Source organism: Cajanus cajan, chromosome 7 (assembly GCF_000230855.2).
Source record: "Cajanus cajan strain Asha chromosome 7, NIPB_CcT2T_4, whole genome shotgun sequence".
In the NCBI taxonomy this organism is placed as follows: Eukaryota; Viridiplantae; Streptophyta; class Magnoliopsida; order Fabales; family Fabaceae; genus Cajanus; species Cajanus cajan.
In genome coordinates this window covers 16328130-16350808 of record NC_138523.1, presented here as the reverse complement: position 1 = coordinate 16350808, position 22679 = coordinate 16328130, and the positions used below count along the sequence as shown (strand labels likewise).

At 31.9% G+C, this 22679-nt stretch overlaps 1 protein-coding gene across 1 annotated transcript; it reads left to right on the top strand.

The window, feature by feature from the left end:
- Positions 1–777: 777 nt before the first annotated feature.
- On the top strand, positions 778–3719 carry LOC109818111 (NC domain-containing protein-like protein). Its single transcript, XM_020383513.2, has 3 exons — positions 778–978; positions 1114–1187; positions 2786–3719. Exons 1-3 carry the CDS (start codon positions 959–961, stop codon positions 3484–3486), a joined length of 795 nt encoding a protein of 264 aa, XP_020239102.1. The 5' UTR covers positions 778–958; the 3' UTR covers positions 3487–3719.
- Positions 3720–22679: the final 18960 nt, after the last annotated feature.

The window sequence follows — 22679 nt, the reverse complement described above, 5'->3', positions numbered from 1 at the left end:
CATATGAAAAATATTGAAAGTTTTTTTTTTTTATAGCTCTTGTAACTTTTAATCTTAACTAATTTTTATTTAAATTATTTTAAAATTTAAAAAATATTCTTAGGAATATTAAAATTAACAGAACATTTTTTCTTATATTCTTAAGAATAATATTCTAGATAATATTATTCCACCATTGTGAAACAAATGCATCCAAAAAAGCATATATTTTTTATTTATCATAATTGTAATTATGAAACCTTGAAAAAAAATATATTAATCAACAAAAAAGTATATTTGAAAAAATATATATTTATATTAATTTATATCTATACTAATATATAAAAAGATATTTTTTTCATTAACCATCTTGATCTTTATTTTTTTTAACTATTATATTTTTTATTTTAAAAAATTAAAAAAAATATTTTTTAATCAAATTTAAGAACTTGAAATTAATAAATTAATTATAATATCAATTTAATTCATATATTTTATTATTTTATTTTTATTTTTATTTTATTATTAATAGTCTATTAGTTAATATATAAAAGAGATATTCTTTTTAATAATCATCTTAATTTTTACATTTTGTTGGTTATTATACTTTTTATTAAAATCAAGACTTTAAAATTAATTATTAATTATAATACTAAATCAATATATATTTATTATTTAATTTTTATTTTTATCTTATGTTGATAGATATGCGAGATATGACGATCCTGTAAAAAGGGCTTATTGGGCTTACAAGATACCCAATCCGAAGCAAGTTGGCACATATTGCTGCTTTCTCCAACTTCCAACATTTGAAAGCATCGCAGCAGCGGCTTGCCACGTTTCAACTTTCAACCCGTTTCCTTAACGCCGAAGCTATCACCGAAGGGTACAACCGTCATTTCACACCCAACCCTTTCTTCCCCACACGCGCATTTACACACACAAATCCAACTTCGCTCTATTCTGATCGAAAACGGAGATGGGGCTTCTGTCCAACAGGTCCCTACGCTTCTTTTTCATTCCTCCGACGTTGCTAAAATAAAAAACACGCGTTTTGGTCTTTTGATTCTGCGTTTGTTGTTTGCGTTGGGAAAAATTAAAATTTAAAAACTGATTATTGATGAATGGGTGCAGAATAACTAGGGAGAGGCTGAAACCAGGGGATCACATCTACTCTTGGAGGACTGGTTATATATATGCTCATCACGGTTCTCTCTTTTCACTTTTCTATTTTATTTTTTTATTTTATTGTATTTTCTTCTTTGGGTTTTCATGCTTCTGGAGTTTGTGCTTCCAATCGAAATCAAGTAGGAGTTACATTAACAGTTAGTGATTTTCCGAGTTTTCCCCAGCATCAGGACTCAGGAGATTCAGAGTACAATATGTTATCAATTTTTTTATTTTTTTATTTTGAGGTTTTAGGGTTATAGAGAGGTTTTGATGTGGCCCTTGAAGTACCTGTGTGTTTGTTGCCTCTTTGATTGCAACCGTGAAAAGGGGTTTCATTTTTTCGAAGTTAAGCCTTGAAAAATGATGGAACTTGGCCCTGTTGGTGCTTTTGTTTTTAGTAGCATGAACATGGGGAAGAGAACAATAGTGGAAAAGCAACACATTGATGCTGACGGTATCAGAAAGAGTTTCATCTTCAGGGCTTGTGGTTTGGAATGGAATGGATATGATATTGTATTGCTGAATAGTTTCTTAGTTTGTGACTTGACTTTTACCCTTGAAGACAAAAAAGTAGTTTCTTCTTGAGAGATAATTAATTATTCAATAACACTTGTCTTGAGTGACATTACTTTCAACTGTGAAGTGATAACTGGCTTCTATGCTTTCATGGGAATTGGGAAAACGATAATTAATTAATTAAAATTAATTATTATTGGCCAGCCAGGCCTTGGAAATTTTATATTGTAGGGTGAAGGAAAATTATGTAGATTGAAATTTTCTCTTCCTTGGTTTAAAAGAAAACAAAGACAAAGTAGGGAAGAAAGAGAACTCTAGAAATAAAAAATTTAATTTTTAATTTCAGAATTTTCTCACATCTTCATTTTTTTCCCACCTCATCCATGTTACATATCTTGTCAATCAGGATAATTTGACCATCAGTTAGCTTCTTCTTGGAAGTCTTAATTAAGTTTGAAGCACAATTTCACTTTTAAATGATGATTTAGCATTATACATAAGAGATTAATAATTGAGAGAACTGTATATTTTGCTATGTGGATCATGGAAATTGAATAACATGTATGATGAGGGAACAAGTGAAGATTTCAACTTTAGATAGAGCCAAGGTTACTTATGGAGAGGAATTTTGAAGTCATATTGGGTCTTGGACGATGCTCTTACATTATACTGTTGAGAACATGTGCCAGGCAACTAAATTTTCAAGCATTGTCTTTCATTAACTAACAACATTAACACAAAAATGTTAATTTGTTCGGTTAAGTGGATACAATGGTGAGCCATGTGGCTACTGCAGTACCTCTTACAATGGTGTTATGTCAGAGTTCTGTCCTACACCTTCTGTTCCTAGGAATCTCTCACTTAGAAAATTTCTGTATGATGTATTATTATCAGACTTCACATTGCTTATCAACTATTATTCACCTTATTTTCATACTTTCTTCTGTTTATGCATAGAATTCTATCACTTCATTATACATATATATATTGGCTATTGACAATCAGCTGAATCACATGCACTACAAAAAACATCTAGATTGGGTTATGCTTCGTTTATATAGATCATCTTCTGTGTCATGACAGAATCTGTTATTGTATCTTAACTCTGAATGAATGACAGGCATATATGTGGGTGATGACAAAGTCATTCACTTCACTAGACGTGGGCAAGAAGTCGGAACCGGTACTGTGCTAGATCTTCTCCTCATTAGTTCGGGACCAACCAGGACTCAAGAAATTTGCCCAGTGTGCACAGCGCCCCAAGAGGCACACGGGGTTGTCTCCTCATGCCTTAACTGCTTCCTAGCTGGTGGTGTCCTGTACCGGTTCGAGTATGCAGTCTCCCCTGCCCTCTTCCTTGCAAAAGCCCGCGGCGGAACGTGTACTCTGGCAGTCTCTGACGAAGATGATATCGTGGTCCATCGAGCAAAATATCTGCTCGAAAATGGCTTTGGGTGCTACAATGTTTTCAAGAACAACTGTGAAGACTTTGCTATCTATTGCAAAACTGGACTCCTAGTTGTTCAACAAGGAAGAATGGGACAAAGTGGCCAAGCAGTTTCCATCATAGGGGGGCCTCTTGCTGCTGTTGTATCAGCACCGATTCGAATGGTAACCACCAACGTTTATGGAATGGCAGTGACGGCCATTGGAGTCTACTGCTACAGTAGGTATGCTACAGACATTGGAATGAGGAGTGATGTGATGAAGGTACAAGTTGAAGAGTTAACAACAAGGCTGGCCACTGGGTTGTTGCAGGTGGTTGAACCCCAAATTCAAGCTAATGTTGTTCGTCAATCTCCTCAGCTTGTCACTCAATGATTAAGCATTGTGTTTGTTTAAATATTTGACTAAGGATATACCGGGTATGTGAGTCTCATGCGTTTTTCTTTTTGAATATGGGTGTGTAAGCGATATAAAATTTAATGGAATTGTACTATGGATTTGATCCCTTTTACAAATACGTTTAGTTACATGTTAATTTTAATTTATTGGAAAAGTTTAAATAAGTATTTATTGAGAAATTTATCTAATAAGATGCCTCCTTCGTGTGACAGGTGTGTTTATATTGGGGTAATTTTCTTGTATTACAAACCCATCTTGCATTCTTGTCCAATTTTGATGCCCGGATCGTGAGAAAGGATTATGTTTATATTGTGATAATTTTCTCGTTTACAAGTCCATCTTGCATTCCTGTCCATTTTTGAAAGTACATGATGAATTTGAGATATGAAATGATTTAAAAAGTTAAGGAAAAAAATAGAAGAAATTTAGCAAATTGTAAAGTTTTTCATTGGACATGAGATTAGCGTTTGGAGAGGAAAAAAGTTAACAATATCTTTTGTAGTTTAAATTTAATATTTTGGTTAGTGAACTTTTATGTAAATAAAGTTTCACACAATTATTTAAAATATGTATTTGGACAATGTTATACAAAATTTAGAAAGGGAACTTTCAGAAAATTTGGGATTTTGTTTTTGTTTGAGATGCCTCTCTCCTTTCGAGATGTGCTTCTAGGGTTGTGTCATTGGGTTTACTTGTGGTTTTTATGAATTGTGTCTCTTGCTTGTATCGCTATTAGGGGTACTCTCTTTTGTTTCAACTTCTTTTTTAGGTGGTTTAGTGTGGCTATGGCAAAAATGATGGGTTTGGAATGTTTGTCGATAGAAGAAGAGGAGGAGACAGCGTTGGATATCTAAGTTGAAGGAAACAAAGACAGTGATATTGACTATTCCCTCTATCTAGTAGCCTTTTTTTCTCATAGATAGACCAGTCAGGGTTCAGATAGTGAAGGAAAGCATGGTAGGAGTATGGCATCCTAGAAGAGGGGTTTCAATTAAGGAGGTGGAACCAAGTCTTTCTCTTTTCCAATTTTTCCACGCTATAGATGTTTAGAGAAAATTGAAACCAGGACCCTGAACCTTTGATAATTATCTTTTGACTTTGGGGGTTATGCAAGTGGGGGGTATTTTGAGTGAGATCTCCCTATTCACAATCTCATTCTGGGTTCAAGTTCATAATCTCCGAGTAGGTTTCATGTATGAACAAGTTGGTCAACATTTGACATATTTTATTGAAGAATTCCTCGAGTATTATGTCAACAACACTAATTTCTAGAAGAAATATATGAAGATCAGAGTGCTAGTGGATGTTAGGAAGTCCCTAAAAAGAGCAAAGAAAATTAAAAACCCTGGTGGGGAGGCAAATGAAGTCCAGTTCAAATATGAGAAGCTTGGGCCTTTTTGTTTTCTATGTGGTCTTCTTGAGTGTACTGATAACTATTGTGAGAAATTGTTTTCCACACCAATAATACCAAAGAAAATATATACATGTGTCAATTCATGGAAACGGCTAACTAGAATATAACGAATGGATTCCAAGTTTTATTAACTGAATTTTTAAGTATTTGGTGTGTATATTACAAGATAAAATAATTATTGTAGACGTCATTTTTTTACTTATATGAAAACCTGGTTGAATGACATTATCTATGTTTTCTGATTATATTTTAAATCTATGGATATCACAATAAAAGTCGAGGATTGTGCTCAACATTTGTTTCATGCCCATGTAAAGGAATTAATTTCTTAAAATAAAGGTTAAAATCCTTATTTGGTCCCTTATAATATTTTTTTGTTTTAATTTAATCTCACTTTAATTTTTTGTTTCAATTTGGTCTCTAATAATTTAAATCATTGCAATTTGGGACTTCTGTCCAAATGATTTGAGTTAACTGGTGGTCACGTGGATGCCACGTAGATGTACAGGTGGATGCCAAATTTCATGAATACATGTGGAACCAGAACGGCCTGTTCTGCTTGCACATGTTATGTATTAATTTTGCAACTGAAACGGGCCGTTCCAAATGCAAATTTAACACAACTGAGTGCATCAGAACGGCCCGTTCTGAAACCAGAACGGACCATTCTACTTTTAGAACGGCCCGTTTCCAGAACGCCAACTTCATGCTTTTTATTATATTTTTTTTTCATTATATATATATATATATATTAATAAAAATACAATAAATTAATATTATTTATGAATAAAACTAAAAAATAAAAATCAAATAAATAAAACCTTCCAAAATCCTTCTTTGATTTGAACTTATCCAGTTCAAAATCTTGACCAAAATGCCGCAATGTGATTCAAAAATTGAAAATAAAAATTCATAACATATCATAAATTCAAAGACAGAAACATGGTTCAGAAATTGAAAATAAAAATTCAGAACATAACATATACTAAAAAAGTTCAAAGAAATTACTGAGAATGCACATTAAATAACATATACTGAAAAAGTTCAAAAATTCATCCTTGACTGTATAGTGTCAATTTGGTAGTAAGTGATTCACTTCAGTTTGACTAACAATGAAATAAAACCTGCTACCATTGTCCTTAGTGATACACTGCATCGTCCTTAATGATATACTGTATAGCCTAAATGTTTAGCAATCGAAGTTATCAATCCCCATTGACAATATTACCAAATATAGTGTTTGAAATGCTTTGTACTTGAGTTTTTTTCCGTGAAAATTATGGAACCAGAATGGCCCGTTCTGAAACCAGAACGGCCCGTTCTAGGTTCACTCTTGGTGTGTAAATTTTGTACCTGGAACGGCCCGTTCCAAGTACAAAATTTACACACCAAGAGTGCAATCAGAACGGGCTGTTCTGGTTCCAGGTGTATTCAAGAAATTTGGGATCCATCTAGGTGGCATTCACGTGTCTATCAGTTAACTCCGTTTAAATCATTTTGACGAAAGTCCCAAATTGCAATAATTTAAATTATTGGAGACTAAATTGAAACCAAAAATTAAAGTGGGACTAAATTAAAACCAAAAAAATATTATAAGGGACTAAATAAGGGTTTTAACCTAAAATAAAATAAACATTGACAATCACCTTATATGTGTTTGATAGTTAAGATATGACATGATAAGATAGGATAATAATCTATCATATTATAAATATTATCTAACATTTATTTTATTTTATTTTATTGATTTAGTGTATTTTTTATTTTAAAGGAGATTTGAAGCAAAATGATAAGATAATTTTTCCCTCTTTTAGATATACATATATTGAGAGAGTGAATGAATCTATTATTTACTTCAAGAGTAAGTTTACTTAGACTTACTTCACTCAATAATTCTTATTCTACATCAAATTTTAATAATTCAACCATTAAATTAAAAGTTTTTAATATATAGATCAAGTTTGCAAATCTTTTAAAAAAATTTAAAATTATTTGATACTTTGTTTCATTAATTAAAATCTCTTATAAACTATTTTTATGATTATCTGTCAATTTGAATTAATAAAACGAAATATCATATAGTTTTTAAATTTTTAAAAAACAAATTGTAGAAATGATCTATGAATTAAAAACTTTTAATTCAACAGTAGGATCGTTAAAATTTGATATAGAACATGAGTTATAAAATGAAGTAAGTCAAAGTAAATTTACTCTTGGAATAAGTGGATCTATCCTCATATATATGTGTGTGTGTGTGTGAGTGTGTGTGAGAGAGAGAGGAGGGATTCATGTACTCTAGTAGACTTACTCCTTTCAATAACTTATATCTTACATCAAATTTCAACGATCCAACTACTGAATTTAAAGTTCTTAATACACAAATCAATTCTGCAAATTTTAAAAAAAAAATTAAAAATCATTTGATACTTTATCTCATTAATTCAAATCAACGTATAAAATGATATTATGATTATCCTTCCATTTAAATTAATGAAATAAAGTATCAAATGATTTTTAAATTTTTTTAAAAATTTGCAAAATTATTCTGCGTATTCATAACTTTTAAATTCAATGATTGAATCGTTGAAATTTGATGTAGAACATAAATTATTAAACAGAGTAAGTCTTGGTAGAGTTACTCTTAGAATAAATGGATCCTTCCTCTCTCTATAATATATATATATATATATATATATATATATATATATATATATATATATTACAAGCTTGTTGTTGTATAGGCTAACGTTAATTGATTCTTAAGCCTAAGCAAGTGATTCCAAGAATAAATTTAGTTTCTTGATTGAACTTCTGATTCACTACAAATAGCTACCTAACAGTTGTAAATTAAGTTTTTTGGTGTTTTAAAACTTAAACAAAAATATGATAAGGTAAAGTTTGTGAGAAAGCTATAAAGAAAGTTATAAATATTTTTATTTTTATGATTATCCTTCAATTTGAATTAATGAAATGGAGTATCAAATAGTTTTTAAATTTTTTTTAAAGATTTGTAGACATGATCTATGAATTAAAAATTTTTAATTCAACAGTTAAATTGTTAAAAATTGATATAAAACATGAGTTATGAAATAAAGTAAGTTTAAGTAGACTTCTTCTTGAAATAAGTTAATCCCTCCTCATACATATATATATATATATATATATATATATATATATATATATAGAGGAAGGTTCAAACGACACCGGTGTAACTTTTACTAAGTGTTACACAGCTTAATAACTTTATATTAAATGTGAATTTTGAAAATCCAACCGTTAGATTGAAAATTCATATCTCTTAGATCATATATATTAAATTTTATATTAATCTAAGATGATTTGATACTTCATTCTCATAAAAAAAAATTGACGTAATATATACATTTCAAAATATACTAAAATATGAATACTTTGATTACCTTCAAGTTGTTCAATTTTAACAAAATTTGACGTATATGATCTAAGAGATATGAACTTTCAATCTAACGGTTGGATTTTCAAAATTCACATTTAATATAAAATTATTGAGCGATGTAACACTTAATAAAAGTTACACTAGTGTCGTTTGAACCTTCCTTATATATATATATATATATATATATAAATATATATATATATATATATATATATATATATATATATATATATATATTATATTATATTATTGGCTAGTGTTAATTGATTCTCTCACTAGGGGAGTGATTCAAGGAATGAATTTAGTTCGTTGATTGGATTCCTTATTCACTATCAAGAGTTATCCAACAGTTGTAAATTAAGTTTTTTTGGTGTTTTCGAACTTAACAAAAATATGGTAAGGTAAAATTGGTGAGAAAAACTTTAAAGAAAGTTATAAATAGTTGAATGTAACTGACTTAACAATAAAAAATAAATAAAACTATAAGCTAACCTATATTTGAGCAAAGAAGAAAGAATAGATTGATGTTGGTCATAGACCATGATTACAATATTTGTTCTAATATTTAAAAGGCTGAAGCAATTAGAATTGTTTAACCATTTCCACTAACCTTCACTCATGTATTCTATGCAAAGAAAAAAAAAACTGTCACATTTTTAGTTATGACTAGTGCACAAAGGTCATTTGGCTATTACTTTATTCCCCCTTCACCGACTATATGAGTTGTTTCATTTCAATAGTCATTTTCATATGGCTACTTATTTATACTAGCAACCCTTAGTCGTCACCTTTGATGATTAACCGATAACAACTATACTTTTATGTCAACTAACATTTTTTATACCAACATGACTAACCCTTTTTACTGTTGTTCAAAATTTCAACAATTGCTTCATTAATTGCTTTGAGCAATAGCAAATAAAATATATTAGTACATGGGATTTTCAAAGGCTAACAAAGATTTAAAATTGTTTAAATTTCCATTTTGATCAATCAACATCTCTTGCTATCTTATCTTGTTTGAAGTTTTATTTTACATTATTCTTTAAAACACCTAAGAGCTTACCTTTCTTACTTCTTCACACTATTAATCAAGGAAAAACCATAAGTCACTAAACTCACCATGTCTTCTACCTATGCCCCCATCTTCCACAAAGGAAACAATAAGTTCATGATAGAGATCTATTCTTGAAGATATTAAATTAGGATTTGCTTTCATTGTAATATTTGGTTTTTGTAATTGGGTTTTTATTGGGCCAATTTTAGTTTCCTAGAGTGGGCCTAGGAGAAGGCACTACTTGAACTTTAGTTTGGGTTGGACCTTGCTAGTTTAAAGTTTCAACATATAAATAGCTTAATATTGACTTTTGTAAATAAAAAAAAATCATCTTGGCAATGAAAGAACCTTTGGTTTGTGAGAACATTGTTCTCTCTTAAGTTGTTGTGAAGAACCCTAGACTCATATCAACGAATTATAATTCTTTGTCACAAATTTTTCTAACTTATCAATCCTTAGGGATTGTTGTATTGACTTTCAAATCCTTTACCTAATTTTGCCCTTTCTTTTATTTTCGCCTAAATTTATTTTAACCTATTTTGTGAAATTAATGCTAATAAGTCTACTAGTTAGTCACACGAATTATCCATAATTAGAACAGTCTAATATGCATTTACCATTGTGATTCCTTTTAACGAGTCATAAAAAAAAGTTCATGCTTGGTCCCTACCATACTACCATAGGTGAAGATCATAACACTATTTATTCAAAAATATTTTTCTAATTATTAATAAATTATGGAATTTAATTTATCAAAATACATCTCATATTTATTGGATAAAAGGTTCACATGAACTTAATTCTTAACAAAAAAATCTATATAAAATGGTTAACCATGAAACAACATAAATGAAAATAAAATAGGCACTCCAAAAGACCTTTAAGGACCTTTACAAAAGTTTCAAACTTAATTATAAACTAAACGTAAACTAATGTTTTAAAATAAAAAGAAACTTAAGCAAACTAAAGAAACATAAGTCTTTTTCTATGCCTTGATGTCACATCTATCAAAGCACAAATCCAAATGCATAAAAAGGAAGCTTAAGTTTCATCTCTCACGTGATCCAAAAGCATAAAAGATAAATGATTTGTATTTTTATCATTTCATGACATTATAGTTTCATTTATGTTTTCTATGTGGAATTTGTAGACTTCATATTATAGTATAGTCTTATTATTGAATGACTATTAGTATTTGTATTGTGGTTCTTAAAAGCTTATAATTATTTTTTATTAAAAGACTATCAATAGTTGATGGAATCATGCCAATACCAAGAGGTGATACATTGAAAGACTTGAGAGGAATAGGTTAATCTTGAAGACCTTTCATATGATTGTGTACATAGTAGTTACTTGTATAGGTTTATTTTGCCTTTATATTTATGAGGCACTTTCTTTCTTTTCTTATAGGATATTCCTTTTATATTTTAGGATATGTTACTTGGAAACTTTTTCTCCATTTGACCTTGTATTAAGGGTCATTAATTTTCATTTTTTCAGTAGTAGAAGTGGGGTAACAAATAGTAAGATGTGTAGGTGCAACTAGTAATTGAGCTAGAAATGGACCTAGGCCAAATTTTACATATTGGACTTGTTTTCTTCCATATTTTCCAAGGAATTGATTTAGCTAGGTCTCACCATCATTTGGTGAACCTAACTAAACCAATTCCAAGATTTTTGGATTGGAATACATGTTGGAACAAGCCTTGGCCACCTAGCCTATTCTCCTTGACCGAAATTACAAGCTTGCCTTGCACACATGGGAAGCTTGTGCTACAAGCTTCTAACTTAGCTTGCTTTCCAAGCTTCTAAGTTATAAGCTTGCTCTACAAGCCTCCTAAACTAACTAGGCCGGTCAAGCTTGGCTAACCATGGTTCTCTTGAACCATAGTTAGCCTAGCTTGCACCACAAGTTTCTCTACTCTATATAAGTCTTTCTTCTACCTTTGTAATCACTTTTGATGATTAATGAGATTAGAATTCAGAAAATTCTCTCTTTCAAGAGTCCTAAACCGTGGAGAACACCTTCTCCTTAAGAACCTTCACAAAGGAATCCTTCCTTTGTGACTTGGTTCATCTCTTCTTCTTCTCCTTCAAGAAGGAGACCGCGCCATTGTTGCTTCATCTCAAGCTTTGGAGCTTGAGTTTCAATCCATGGAAAGACCTTTGAATGCCTCAAGAGAAGATTGGACATTGAGAATGGAGTTTGGAAGAGAACAACAATCACTCCTCCATCAATAGTGGTTTTGATTGTAAGAGAAAAATTAAAGTAATTTGTAATTTAATATTTTTATGTTGTAGTCCTGAAGTTGAAAGACAAATTTATGTTATGGATCTTTCAATTAAAATTTTCAATTGCTATCATAAGAATTGAATTTGTCAATTTGAATTAATGATAAAAAAAATCAATTTTGGCAAGCTTGCCCATCAACTCGATAGCTCATCCCTAAGTGGAGCTGACCAAGATTTTCACCTCATTTTCAGCAAGCGAGTCATCCTAGCCAAAATGGGTCAGACACATATTTGTGTGAAATATATTTTGTATTTATAAAATATTTGCGATTCATTTTTAGTCCTCCTAAATTGTTTTTGTACTAAATTAGTCCATCTAATGATTTTAACATGTCATCCTTCCTCAATGTAAACTTCATCATTAATAGTTGGCATGACAGACAAAAGTATACACATGTAAGAATAATTTTTTTCATTGCTTTTTTGACATACTTGTTTTCAAATTAAAAGAAAATTAAAATTATTTTGACTCAAAGGGAATATTAATTAATAAGGATGGTAAAAAAGATGCATAATTAAAAAACACTTTGAAATTTTGAAAGTTAGATGTTCAAAAGTGGTTAAAACGTGAAGAATCATAGCTATAGTTGAGTGCTTATGCTTTATAGATTTTACAGATGTGGAGGTCAAAGATGTTTATTCTAGTTATACATTTAAGTTTTATAGTTATTGCTTAATTGATTTCTACTCAATTTAGGGTAAGTTTTTCATCCTGATTTTTGTGTTAGTTTTTTGTTTTTTCTTGGACCTAGTTGGAATATTTAGGAAGTTGAGTTTTAAAGTTGTTATGCTTTTTTTGTTTTAGAATGACCCTTTATTTTGTTTTTTTATATGTAAACAGTTCCCATGTGGGTCAACAATGTTTTATATTTGGAATCTTATAATATGAGTAGGGTGTTTGATTTATTGTTGTGGGGTAGAATTTGTTTTGGGTTATTGTTAGGGAAATGACCCATTGTATAATGGGATAAATGTTGTTTGACTTATATTTCGTTTAACTATGGATTAAATATTGAAATACTATTGTAAGGATGACTTTCTTGATTGAAATTTATCACATGGCTGTTGGGAAAATGAGTCATAGTTGTATTACAAGAGGATGAGGTGCATGTCTTTCATGGTATGTATATTGACAAGTGATCTTATTTTGAGGCGATGAGTTTATTGAATGATATAAGATTTAAGGTAGGTTCAAAAGGGGTGAAATTGTGGTGGAGAGAAAAAGGGGTTAAGGCCAACTCTATCTCAAAAGAGGTGAAATTGTGGTGGAGAGGAAAAGGGGTTAAGTTTTATACTTTGAAAGATTTGGTGTTTGACCAAGATGAGATGGACTTGGCCAATTATGTTGTTAATAATAAGTATGAAGTGAAAATTTATGTACAACATAGGAGTGAGAAATGTTTTAGCAAATGACATGAAATTTCATAGATGAGTATTATCTTAAGTTGACATAAAAATAAAAATTTGTAAAATAAACATGAGATAATGCATGTAAATAATTATAAATTCTTTTTTTGTAATAAAACTTAACAAAGAAAATTATGATATCACTCTATTGCAACATTGAAATATGGATGTGCTCTGAATCTCTGAACAACTAATTGTTACACATCAGTAATGTTTGGTAGAGTGGAAAGAAATATGGGAAAAAGAAAAGAAAAGAAGGGAAATAGGTAGAAATATGATGAAAGTTAAAGTTCACTACAACATCTTTGACAATTAACAACATTTAAATTTTTTTTTACTGAATTAAGAAACATGTTACCAATTATAATTAGTAACATTTTAACAAATGTAGTATAAATTCTATGTTACTAAAAGGTTTTAGCAACATTTTAACATATCGCTTGTAATATTTTATTAATGTTACAAATTGGCATTTTTTACAATAACATTTTAATATATCACTTGTAACATTGATCCCTTTTGCAACATTTAGCAAATGTTACATATTTATTTTTTAAACATTTAAATCATGATGACTTTGAACACATTGCTTCCTTAAAAATTTCAAATAATAAATTGAAAACCTATCATATTGCAACACTACAAGCATCAACGTATGCATTATAATGAATTAAAATATAGATAAACCTATTATTTAAACCTTTTGTCTGTCATAGCATCATTCAAAGAACCATTAATTTGCCAAGTTTAAAATAACATGTAATCTTCTCTCTGTAAAAGATAGAAATAAAGTCATTTAAGTGTCACCATTACACTTTTGTATGAATTCTCATTCTTTTTTTTAGTTAAGTATAACTTCCATATTAAAGTAATCTATATTTTGAGTATACACAATGTGAATTGCCACAACCACCACCAATTTCACTCTAAACCTACAACATAAACATAAATAATCAAATATCAAAGAAACTCACTACTTAAGAGATTTAGACAATTTCCTTTAAGAGAATAAACATGACAAGCAATATGAAGTTTGGTTGTTTATTTTATTAGAGTCACAATGAACATACCTTTTAAGATAAAGGTACTGGCAAAGAGTGTAGTAGCTCAAAAATCTATCATTTTCTTAAGATAAATGTATTTGCACAAGCCTAAATAAACAATGCTATAGTAAAGTATTTTATAGTAAATGAGCAATTGAAACTCTAAGGAGAAGCCACAAAATTCAAAAAGATATTTGCATAGATGTAATAAGCAAAATAGTTATAAATATGTGTTGAAAGAGTTTTAAGATTAAGAAACAAAATTATGAGTCTAATGACACATTTGGATTGGGACAATCAAAATTCATAAATAAAAGGTATATAACCAAGAAAAGAAGTTTACATGAATAAATTATTCTCTAAACCACTCTCAAAATATGATAGAGAGATAGGAAGTTCCTTGCATTTATCACTCTCATCAATCTCATGTCTTTTTAGAAATCAAATTGCATTTTTGTTTTTTTTTTCTTCTTCATGTGAACTATGCATATTCTCTATTGGAACAATTGTGCTTAAATCAGATAAGATTATTACTAGTAACAAAGTATCATTTAAATTGAATAGAAACAACTCCTAATTAAGCTAGAACAATATTTTATCAGTTAATTCATGTGCTTGATAATATCATAATTGAGTATATTCACTGCAAAAGATTCAATTAAAGTATTCAAATCAAACATTAGATTAAAGAAAATGTTAAGAAAGTTTAAAAATCACAAAACTTACTAGAACTTCGCAATAACTAGGGCACAATATGAATGTGTTAAGTTATTTCCAACCATGAAGAATGAGAGAGTAGAGGTGAAATGTATTCACTATTAGCTATTGATGCAAAGAATGGAGAGAACCCGCGAGATGAAATGTTGCCATCGTTAACCTTTATGATTAGAGAATGTGGAAATTAAAGAGAATTCATCAAATGTTGAAGCATAAGAACACACAATGTTGCAACAGAAATCTCCAAGAGTGGATAAAACTTACAAGATATTGTTATTACTAACTACATAAGAGAAACAACTTCATGTCATTACTAACTCTTGAAGAGTTTGTAAATGTCAGTAATGTAGTCAACTCTTTTTCTCTTTGGTATAGGAAACACAACTTTTTTTTTTTACTTATCTATCATAAGGTAATATTTATTCTTTTTTCTTATTTTTTTTAAAGAATAATAAAATAGATTTAAGTAAAAACAATTACTTTAATCATTTTTTTTGTTTAACTTTTATTCTCTCCTCTCCATACTCAAACTTATTTTTCAAAGATCTTCCACTCTAATTAACTACCAAAATCTGCTCACACCCTCAACTTCAATTACTTTTATCATTTATTTTATTTTTTTAAAAAATAAATGCATAATAACATGAAATATTATTTTTATACTAATATTATATAAACATAATCTATTAAGGTTACATTTAGATACACACTTCCATTCTACCGAACACACTTTCGAATTCAACTTTCCCATAATTCTCACTTCTTTCATCCCCTCCTCCCCCTCTTCCACTACACCAATCAAAGCCATAGCATTTATGTACGAAACCCACGTTGTACATGGCTAGAGTTGAGTTGGGAGGGGCTCTTTTACTTCTTTTGATACCATGAGATGGGACTATGGTGGTTCTTTTTGTCTTTGTATTCCGTGCAACTTTTCCATACTCTTTTTGTACGGAAAATTATTTTACTTTTAGTTAAAATTGTATAGCCATTTATGCTTGAGATGAAATATCATCCTATATTATTATGGAAATACTAATCTAGGTTATTCCTAGTTGAACTCCATTGCATCATATCTAATAAGTAGGTCCCTCAATAATTCTCTACTTGGCTAATATTTCCTAAGTTGCCATAGCCTTAATTAGTTGCTATCTGGTTCGGCTGTTGTGTGACCAGTAACATAATTAACATGTTCTTTGGCCAATATATTTCTCGAATATATCAATTAATTTGTTAACTTCTTTCCATTAATAGCTTTCAAATATATCTCAATTCAAAAATTCTGTTTAATTTATTTACCTTACCTAATTGCCATTTACTTATTTTTTGACACAATAGTTATTTATCGATTACAAGTTTGCAACTTATTTATTATTCAACATATCTTAACAGCTTTTTGGTGGCAGCAAAAGTTAATAATTTGAAAAGTTTTAAAAATATAAAAAGTGTTCAATAATTATAAATTCACGTGCCTTTTATGAGGAAAAAAACAAACATGATAAGAAATATTCTCTCCCTCGAGATCATTGAAACTCTATTTTATTGCAGAATAATATATTAATAAAAATATTACTTTTCTGAACACAACCAAGAGTTCATACCAGAGTGACTTTACGACAACCAAATTCTAAAATTTGGCTGGTACTTATCATTCAGAGGATATATATGGTATACATATTCCACTTGCCACACATTCCTCAAGAAGAATCAAAACTCAAGTAAATTCCCATTCCCCACCTCCGTACAAGGTAAAAATGAAGCAAATAATTGTTTATAGTTTTATGCATGTGCCAATGTTCGTAACGGAATTTGATGAAATATATAAAACCCCTGAACCCACATGAAAATGGATCAAAGTATCTGGTTTTTGCCTTGCTGATTGGAACTGTAAGAAAGGTTATTCCCACTTTTTGATTGGCCCTTGAGTCATTAATTCGTTGGGCATATGAAAAGAGACGTAGTACCAAAATAATTAACAGGACGTACAAGATTTGTCTATTCAAATAATTGGAGTTTTGTGGTCATCTATGGTCACATGCACAAGACTCGTAATAACGTGTTACTCCCTTGCCATCTTCCTTTCAGTTCTCAGGACCCAATGTTTATATTCCCCCGTCGTTTCAATAGTGTACTATTTGATTTTGTTTTGGGTTCTCTTTTCCATTTGTCCTGTTATAAAATGCACGGATCTTAATTTGCGATTTGGCTTTAGATAGACATATTCTAGGTAAAAGGCTCTTTGATCTGATCATATATACTTGAATAAGTTTTATAATCTTGTTATGAATTGGCTTATGCCCGAAATTCACCAATTTTGATCTAAATATTACATTACCCTAAGTATGGATAGATGATATAAAATAATTTTATAATATCATCTAATCATAAATTATCATATACACTAAATTTGTTTGACTTTTACGTAATTATACTCTCCTGGGTATTCGAAGAAACTGGATGACGAAATAATAATTTCTTCATCTTCTAGATTGGAGAATTTATATACCCTTCTTTAGTTGTCGATTGATTGAATTAAATAAGTAATTTTAGTTCAATCTCATCACTTTTCAAATTTGAGATCAATGAGATTATGTATTATCTTAAAGTTTCTAATCAAGTTGTGATTGATTAATTTGATAGATGTAGATGATTGACTGTCAAATTAGATTATAAACAGTCATACAAGTATTCATATTTTATTTTATATATTCTTTATTTGTTATAATCTTAACTACTAAATAATAATGGCTAGATGTATATCTTGAAATCCATTAAAAATAAAAGTGAACAGCTACAACAATAAGGTAAAACCGCTTCTTAAATTATGAAGGAGAGAGATAATGACAAAAAGATAAGAGATGACTATGGTCCATATAATGGGAGTACCATTAAACATAGAAACAAATTACTCTCGTTAAATACTCCGGCAAAATAACTTTTTCTCTTTCGTCGGAACAATAACTATTAAAATGCCAGAAACTATACTCATGTTAGAAACAACTATATTACAAAGAGGCACACAAGTGGAAACAATGGTATCTTGGATGAGAAAAAGTTGGAAAGAGTTTAGGAAACTCAATATAAACTCTAGCTAAATGTCCTAAATAAGCTACAATCTGGGACATCAAAAAGGAAAGGAAAAAAGGTAACATTAATCAGTACTCATTCACTAATGGGGAAGTGCAAGTTATATAATTTAGTAGATAAGGGTTTCATAACCGACCAAGACACTTGTCTCACTTTCTAATCATATATAATTGTTTACGGTGGAATTTGTTTAAGGATCCTTTTTATTCGAACTAGCACGGAAAATGTTTCAATTTAGGTATTTTAATGCGTTTATGATCTTAAGGAGCACTAAAGACAGAGTAGAAGATTTTAACAGTTACTAGTTTCCAGATGTTCATCAATGATTACCAATAAGCAACGTTCATGCACATAAATAATTAAACGAACAGAATGAACAATAGATATATTTGCAATACAGATCATGTTCATAATGTTTCAGCATTCAGCATTTACAACATCAAAGTTTGAATAACTTACAACTATATGATTAAAAGAAAAAAGAACACTAATCCTAATCTAGAAAGCGAAAAGAAATTTGGTCAAGAAGCAATCATACCCAAAAACGATTCCGTGCACGAAAGCCATATGTGCAGGCAGAGAGTGCTTGAGAATTTAGTTCTAGTATGAGTTTTTCTGACTTCCGTGAAGGTGTACAACTCTCATATTTATAGAATTTAATCACGAGCAGTTCATTTAGTGCGAATCATCGTGGGTGAGTATAACTACTATCCACTACTTTGCTTACGCGGGCTCCAAAAGATAACTTCCCATAACCGTTTCTCCCGCGAGCTTTTACTTCTTCGACCCGCTTTTTCCATAACCGCCCTTATATAACCATATAAGGAACCAATAACCTCTCCACTATCTTTCGAGTATGTCTTTGTTTGACTTGAACCAAACTCTTTTTCGACCTTGAACCTCTATTACTGGTACGTGTTGACATTATAATATTTTTCGAGAAACTTCAGACATTGTTTTCGACTTATAGAGTTTTCGAGTGGCCCTAACAAATGCCCCCCTAGGAATTCAATCTGATGAGCATTACGATGAGTGATCTGAATTCCTATCGAAACTGTTCTCCGAAATCGATCGATTTGTTTAACCAGTGGATGTCGTTATATTTTTTCGATGAAAACCTACATTCTGATCTGTATTAAATGCAAGTGACCGTTTTGATGGGACATTGATTGTCTTGACGGCGCACGTTTCACTCTACTCCAAAAAGTGTCTTGGCGGCTGATATGAATATTCAAATTAAAATTTGAAATTAATTTTGGTAAGCCCGTTTCACCCTAGGCCCACTAATGCGTTAAAACCTTGATTTTACCCTAGGGTGAAACCACTTTCACCATTCTCTCTTTTCTTTCCTTCACGCCTAAGCTTTCTTGCCTTCTGCTCTGGTTCTTCGTTCTCTTCTCCGGCGCTCTCTGTGTACCCTGCTTTCTTACTTTTATTCCCAAGCTCTTTGCTTTCGTGTGACAATGGCTTCTTCCGCTGCATCAACTTCCGCTGCCGTAGCTTCCACAGTGTCTCCTACTGTCGTTTTTGCCTCATCTCCAAATATGGTCTCTGCTTCGTCTCCTACAATGGCCACGGCGACCTCTACTCAGACTGCCCCTCTCTTGATGGCTAACGCTCAGGTCTGCACTGTCCTTGACGGTAAAGACACCTTCGTACCCATTCCTGGAATGGAAGAAGCAAGCCTCAAAATCTTTAACTCCAAGGTACTTCTTCCTTTCTCTCTTGAGAATGGTAATATACATGCTTTTCTAGGGCCATTCGCTGGTCAGAATAAGAAGAAATTTGGCAACACTCTATTACCAGAAGATACTTCTACTCTCCCTTTTATTCATTCTAGTGAAATAGACTTAGCCTTATTTGGTGATACTACTAAGATCTTTTGAGCTTTTCCTCCAAGTAAAGATAGGCACCTATAGTGGTTACTTCGTGTAGAGGATGCAATGAGCTCTTCCTGGGCAGAAACTGGTATACTCGAATTTATTCAACTTGCCAAGTTCGATCTACACCTCTTCGACCCTCAAATGCTGCTCTATGCAATTTTCTTTTGGAATAGAGAGACTAGGGCTTTTGAGTTCCCATGTTGTTTTGTTTGCCCTACTCTATTGGATATAGCAACAATAACTGGTCTACCCCCTGTATGAGATAGGTTTCATCCTGATGCTTTTGAGGAAGAGATTTCGATCAAGGAACTTTCTATTACTTGGGATAAGAAGACCTAGTTAGCCTTCGTAAATGCTCATGTAGGACAACCTGGTACCCCTGTTTCAGTTTCTGAGCACATAGCTTTTTTAATGTACTGGTTATCTGCTTGCGTTTTCTGCACTCCTTCTCTTCAAGTTCCAAAATATTATTATATTCTTGCTCAAGCCCTACACCTAAAGAAGAAAATTTGTCTAAGTAAACTCTTATTGGCATCTTTATATACCTGTCTCGACGAGGCTTCAGAAAGCCTTTTCCGTGAATCTGGGCCTTGAAATCTTTCTAGACCATTATGGCTGCTTCAACTATGGCTCAATGCCATTTTCGAGAAGAAACTGTGTCTTGCTTCGACCTTCACTCCAGCCTGTGAACTCGAAGGTGCTCGTTTAACAACTTTAACCCCTCGAAAGCGCTCAATCAATAATTTCACAATATATATTGATTCCATTCTTAGCTTCACAGATTTTAATGAAGATTTAGCCCCTTTTATTTGACCCACTCTAACAGGCCCATCATGGCTTCGTCGAAATAATCAAGTTTGGAATATGACACCAGATTCCATCGAGATGTGGTTTTGATTCCTTTCTTGGGATGTCATAATCTCGGGGATGCGGCAAAAAGACGTTAGAATTTACCCTTATCAGCCCCAGCTCTTTGCTCGACAATTTGGCCTCTGTCAAATGAAACCCCTTCCCCTTCGACGTAAGGAAAGCATTGATGCTGATATTTGTGTCGAAGAAGGGAACTATCAGGAAGTTTTAGATTTTATTCTTCGTCCTGGCAAAGAACTTAAACTCACACCAACCACTTTTTCTCCCTCCTTCTTAGCCTCAAGATGTTATCTCCGATGGTGGTGTGAATATTATGTAGATAAGCTTGTCGATTTTGATGGTTTTTTGAAGAAGCTGATCAATTCTCCTCTTCTTCTTCGCAGGGCCCCAAACAATCAGGTACTTTCAAGAACCAAAATATTATTTATCAATTCGAGCAATTCTTTAAAGTCTGTTATCGACCCGACAACATTAGTCGAACCACCTTCGATGCATTTGTCTCTCTATCGAAAATGGTACAGAGGAACATCCGCTCAAAAAAGGTAATCAATCCTCGAGGGAAAACTGATTTCGAAAAATTTTGCCCTAAAAATATACCTCCTCTTCCAAATGCTCTTTTTGGTTTAGCAAAGTATTTGTCTTACCCCCCTTGGGTAAAAACACTCGACCCATTTTACCTCGAGCATAAAGCAGTCCCTGTAAAGAATCGAGTTGCTTACGCGAAATGTTCCCTGTATGATTTTCCTCGAAGAAGATGGTGGCCACTATGTTGGGTCGATAACACTAATCCCCCCTGGTAAATGACTATAACCAAGAAAATTTCTCGAATTCTTCATTGTACTTATCTCATCTTTTTTCTATGTTATGTTATACAGCTGCCATTTCCCAGCGTGTTCCACAACACGATGAACAAAATCCCGATTGGGAGAGTGATGATAATGATGATGCCAAGGGATCATCAGTATAAGGTCAAAAAAGGAAGACCGCTGCTGACAAGGTTTCTCTACGTTCTAAGGTACAATTCTTTTCGAATTTGCCCTTTAATCGGACCTCTAGCGTTTATTTCACTACCTTTTCTGGTTCTTACATTGCAGAGTATTGAAACCTCGAAAAAACAAAAGGTACAAAAGGTTGACTCGGGCAGCACCAAGACTGTAAGTACATTATTTTGCCTTTATATTTTTCGTTACTCTTTATTTCGAGTCTTAAAAAGAATGTGTCTTCCAATTTCAGGTCTCAACCACGAAAATATAGGATAAAGGCAAGGGAAAGTTAGTAATTCCGCTTTCCAAGAAACCTTAGAAGCCCTCTGGTGAGAAACTTCTTCAAGATGCAATGAATTCATTTCCCAAGGTACTTTTGTTTTGATTTTCGATTACATTTCCTCACATTTCCTTCTTTCTTCGACTTTCCTAAGATACTTGTTCATAATAGGGCGTCGAAGTTATCCAAATCGACTCCCCTCGGGAAATGTCGAAAGACCTTCTTCATGCTACTGGGGCATCTCAACAGGTTTGTCTTTTCCCAGTTTTCATTTTTGTGAACTTCAACCTTTTTCTCTGATCGTATCGTTTGTTTGCAGTTGATCACCCCCCAATTGAACGTTGCTGACTCGATAGAAATTCCTCCTAAGGTCGAGGAGGATAAGGTTCCCCAGTCGGAAACCTTGGCGAATATGGAGACCTTGTAAGACTCTGCCCAAGGTGAACCTTCTTCCGAGCTACAACCTCCCTTGAGTCCGAACAAGGGTATATTTCTTTCGACTTTACACTCTTATCCTGACTCTTAATGAAACCATCTTATATGTTTCTTTTCTCTTGTACAGGTTCGTCTGAGTCGCCTCGACCTTTCAATGCTTCCCCCTCAACTCAAGGAGGTGTCGCCTCTTCTATCCAAGTCCTTTCCTCAATTCCTTCAACAGACTTGGATTTGATGAGCTTCTTTAATGAAGAGGATGAGGATATCGAAAGCATCTTCCAGGTTC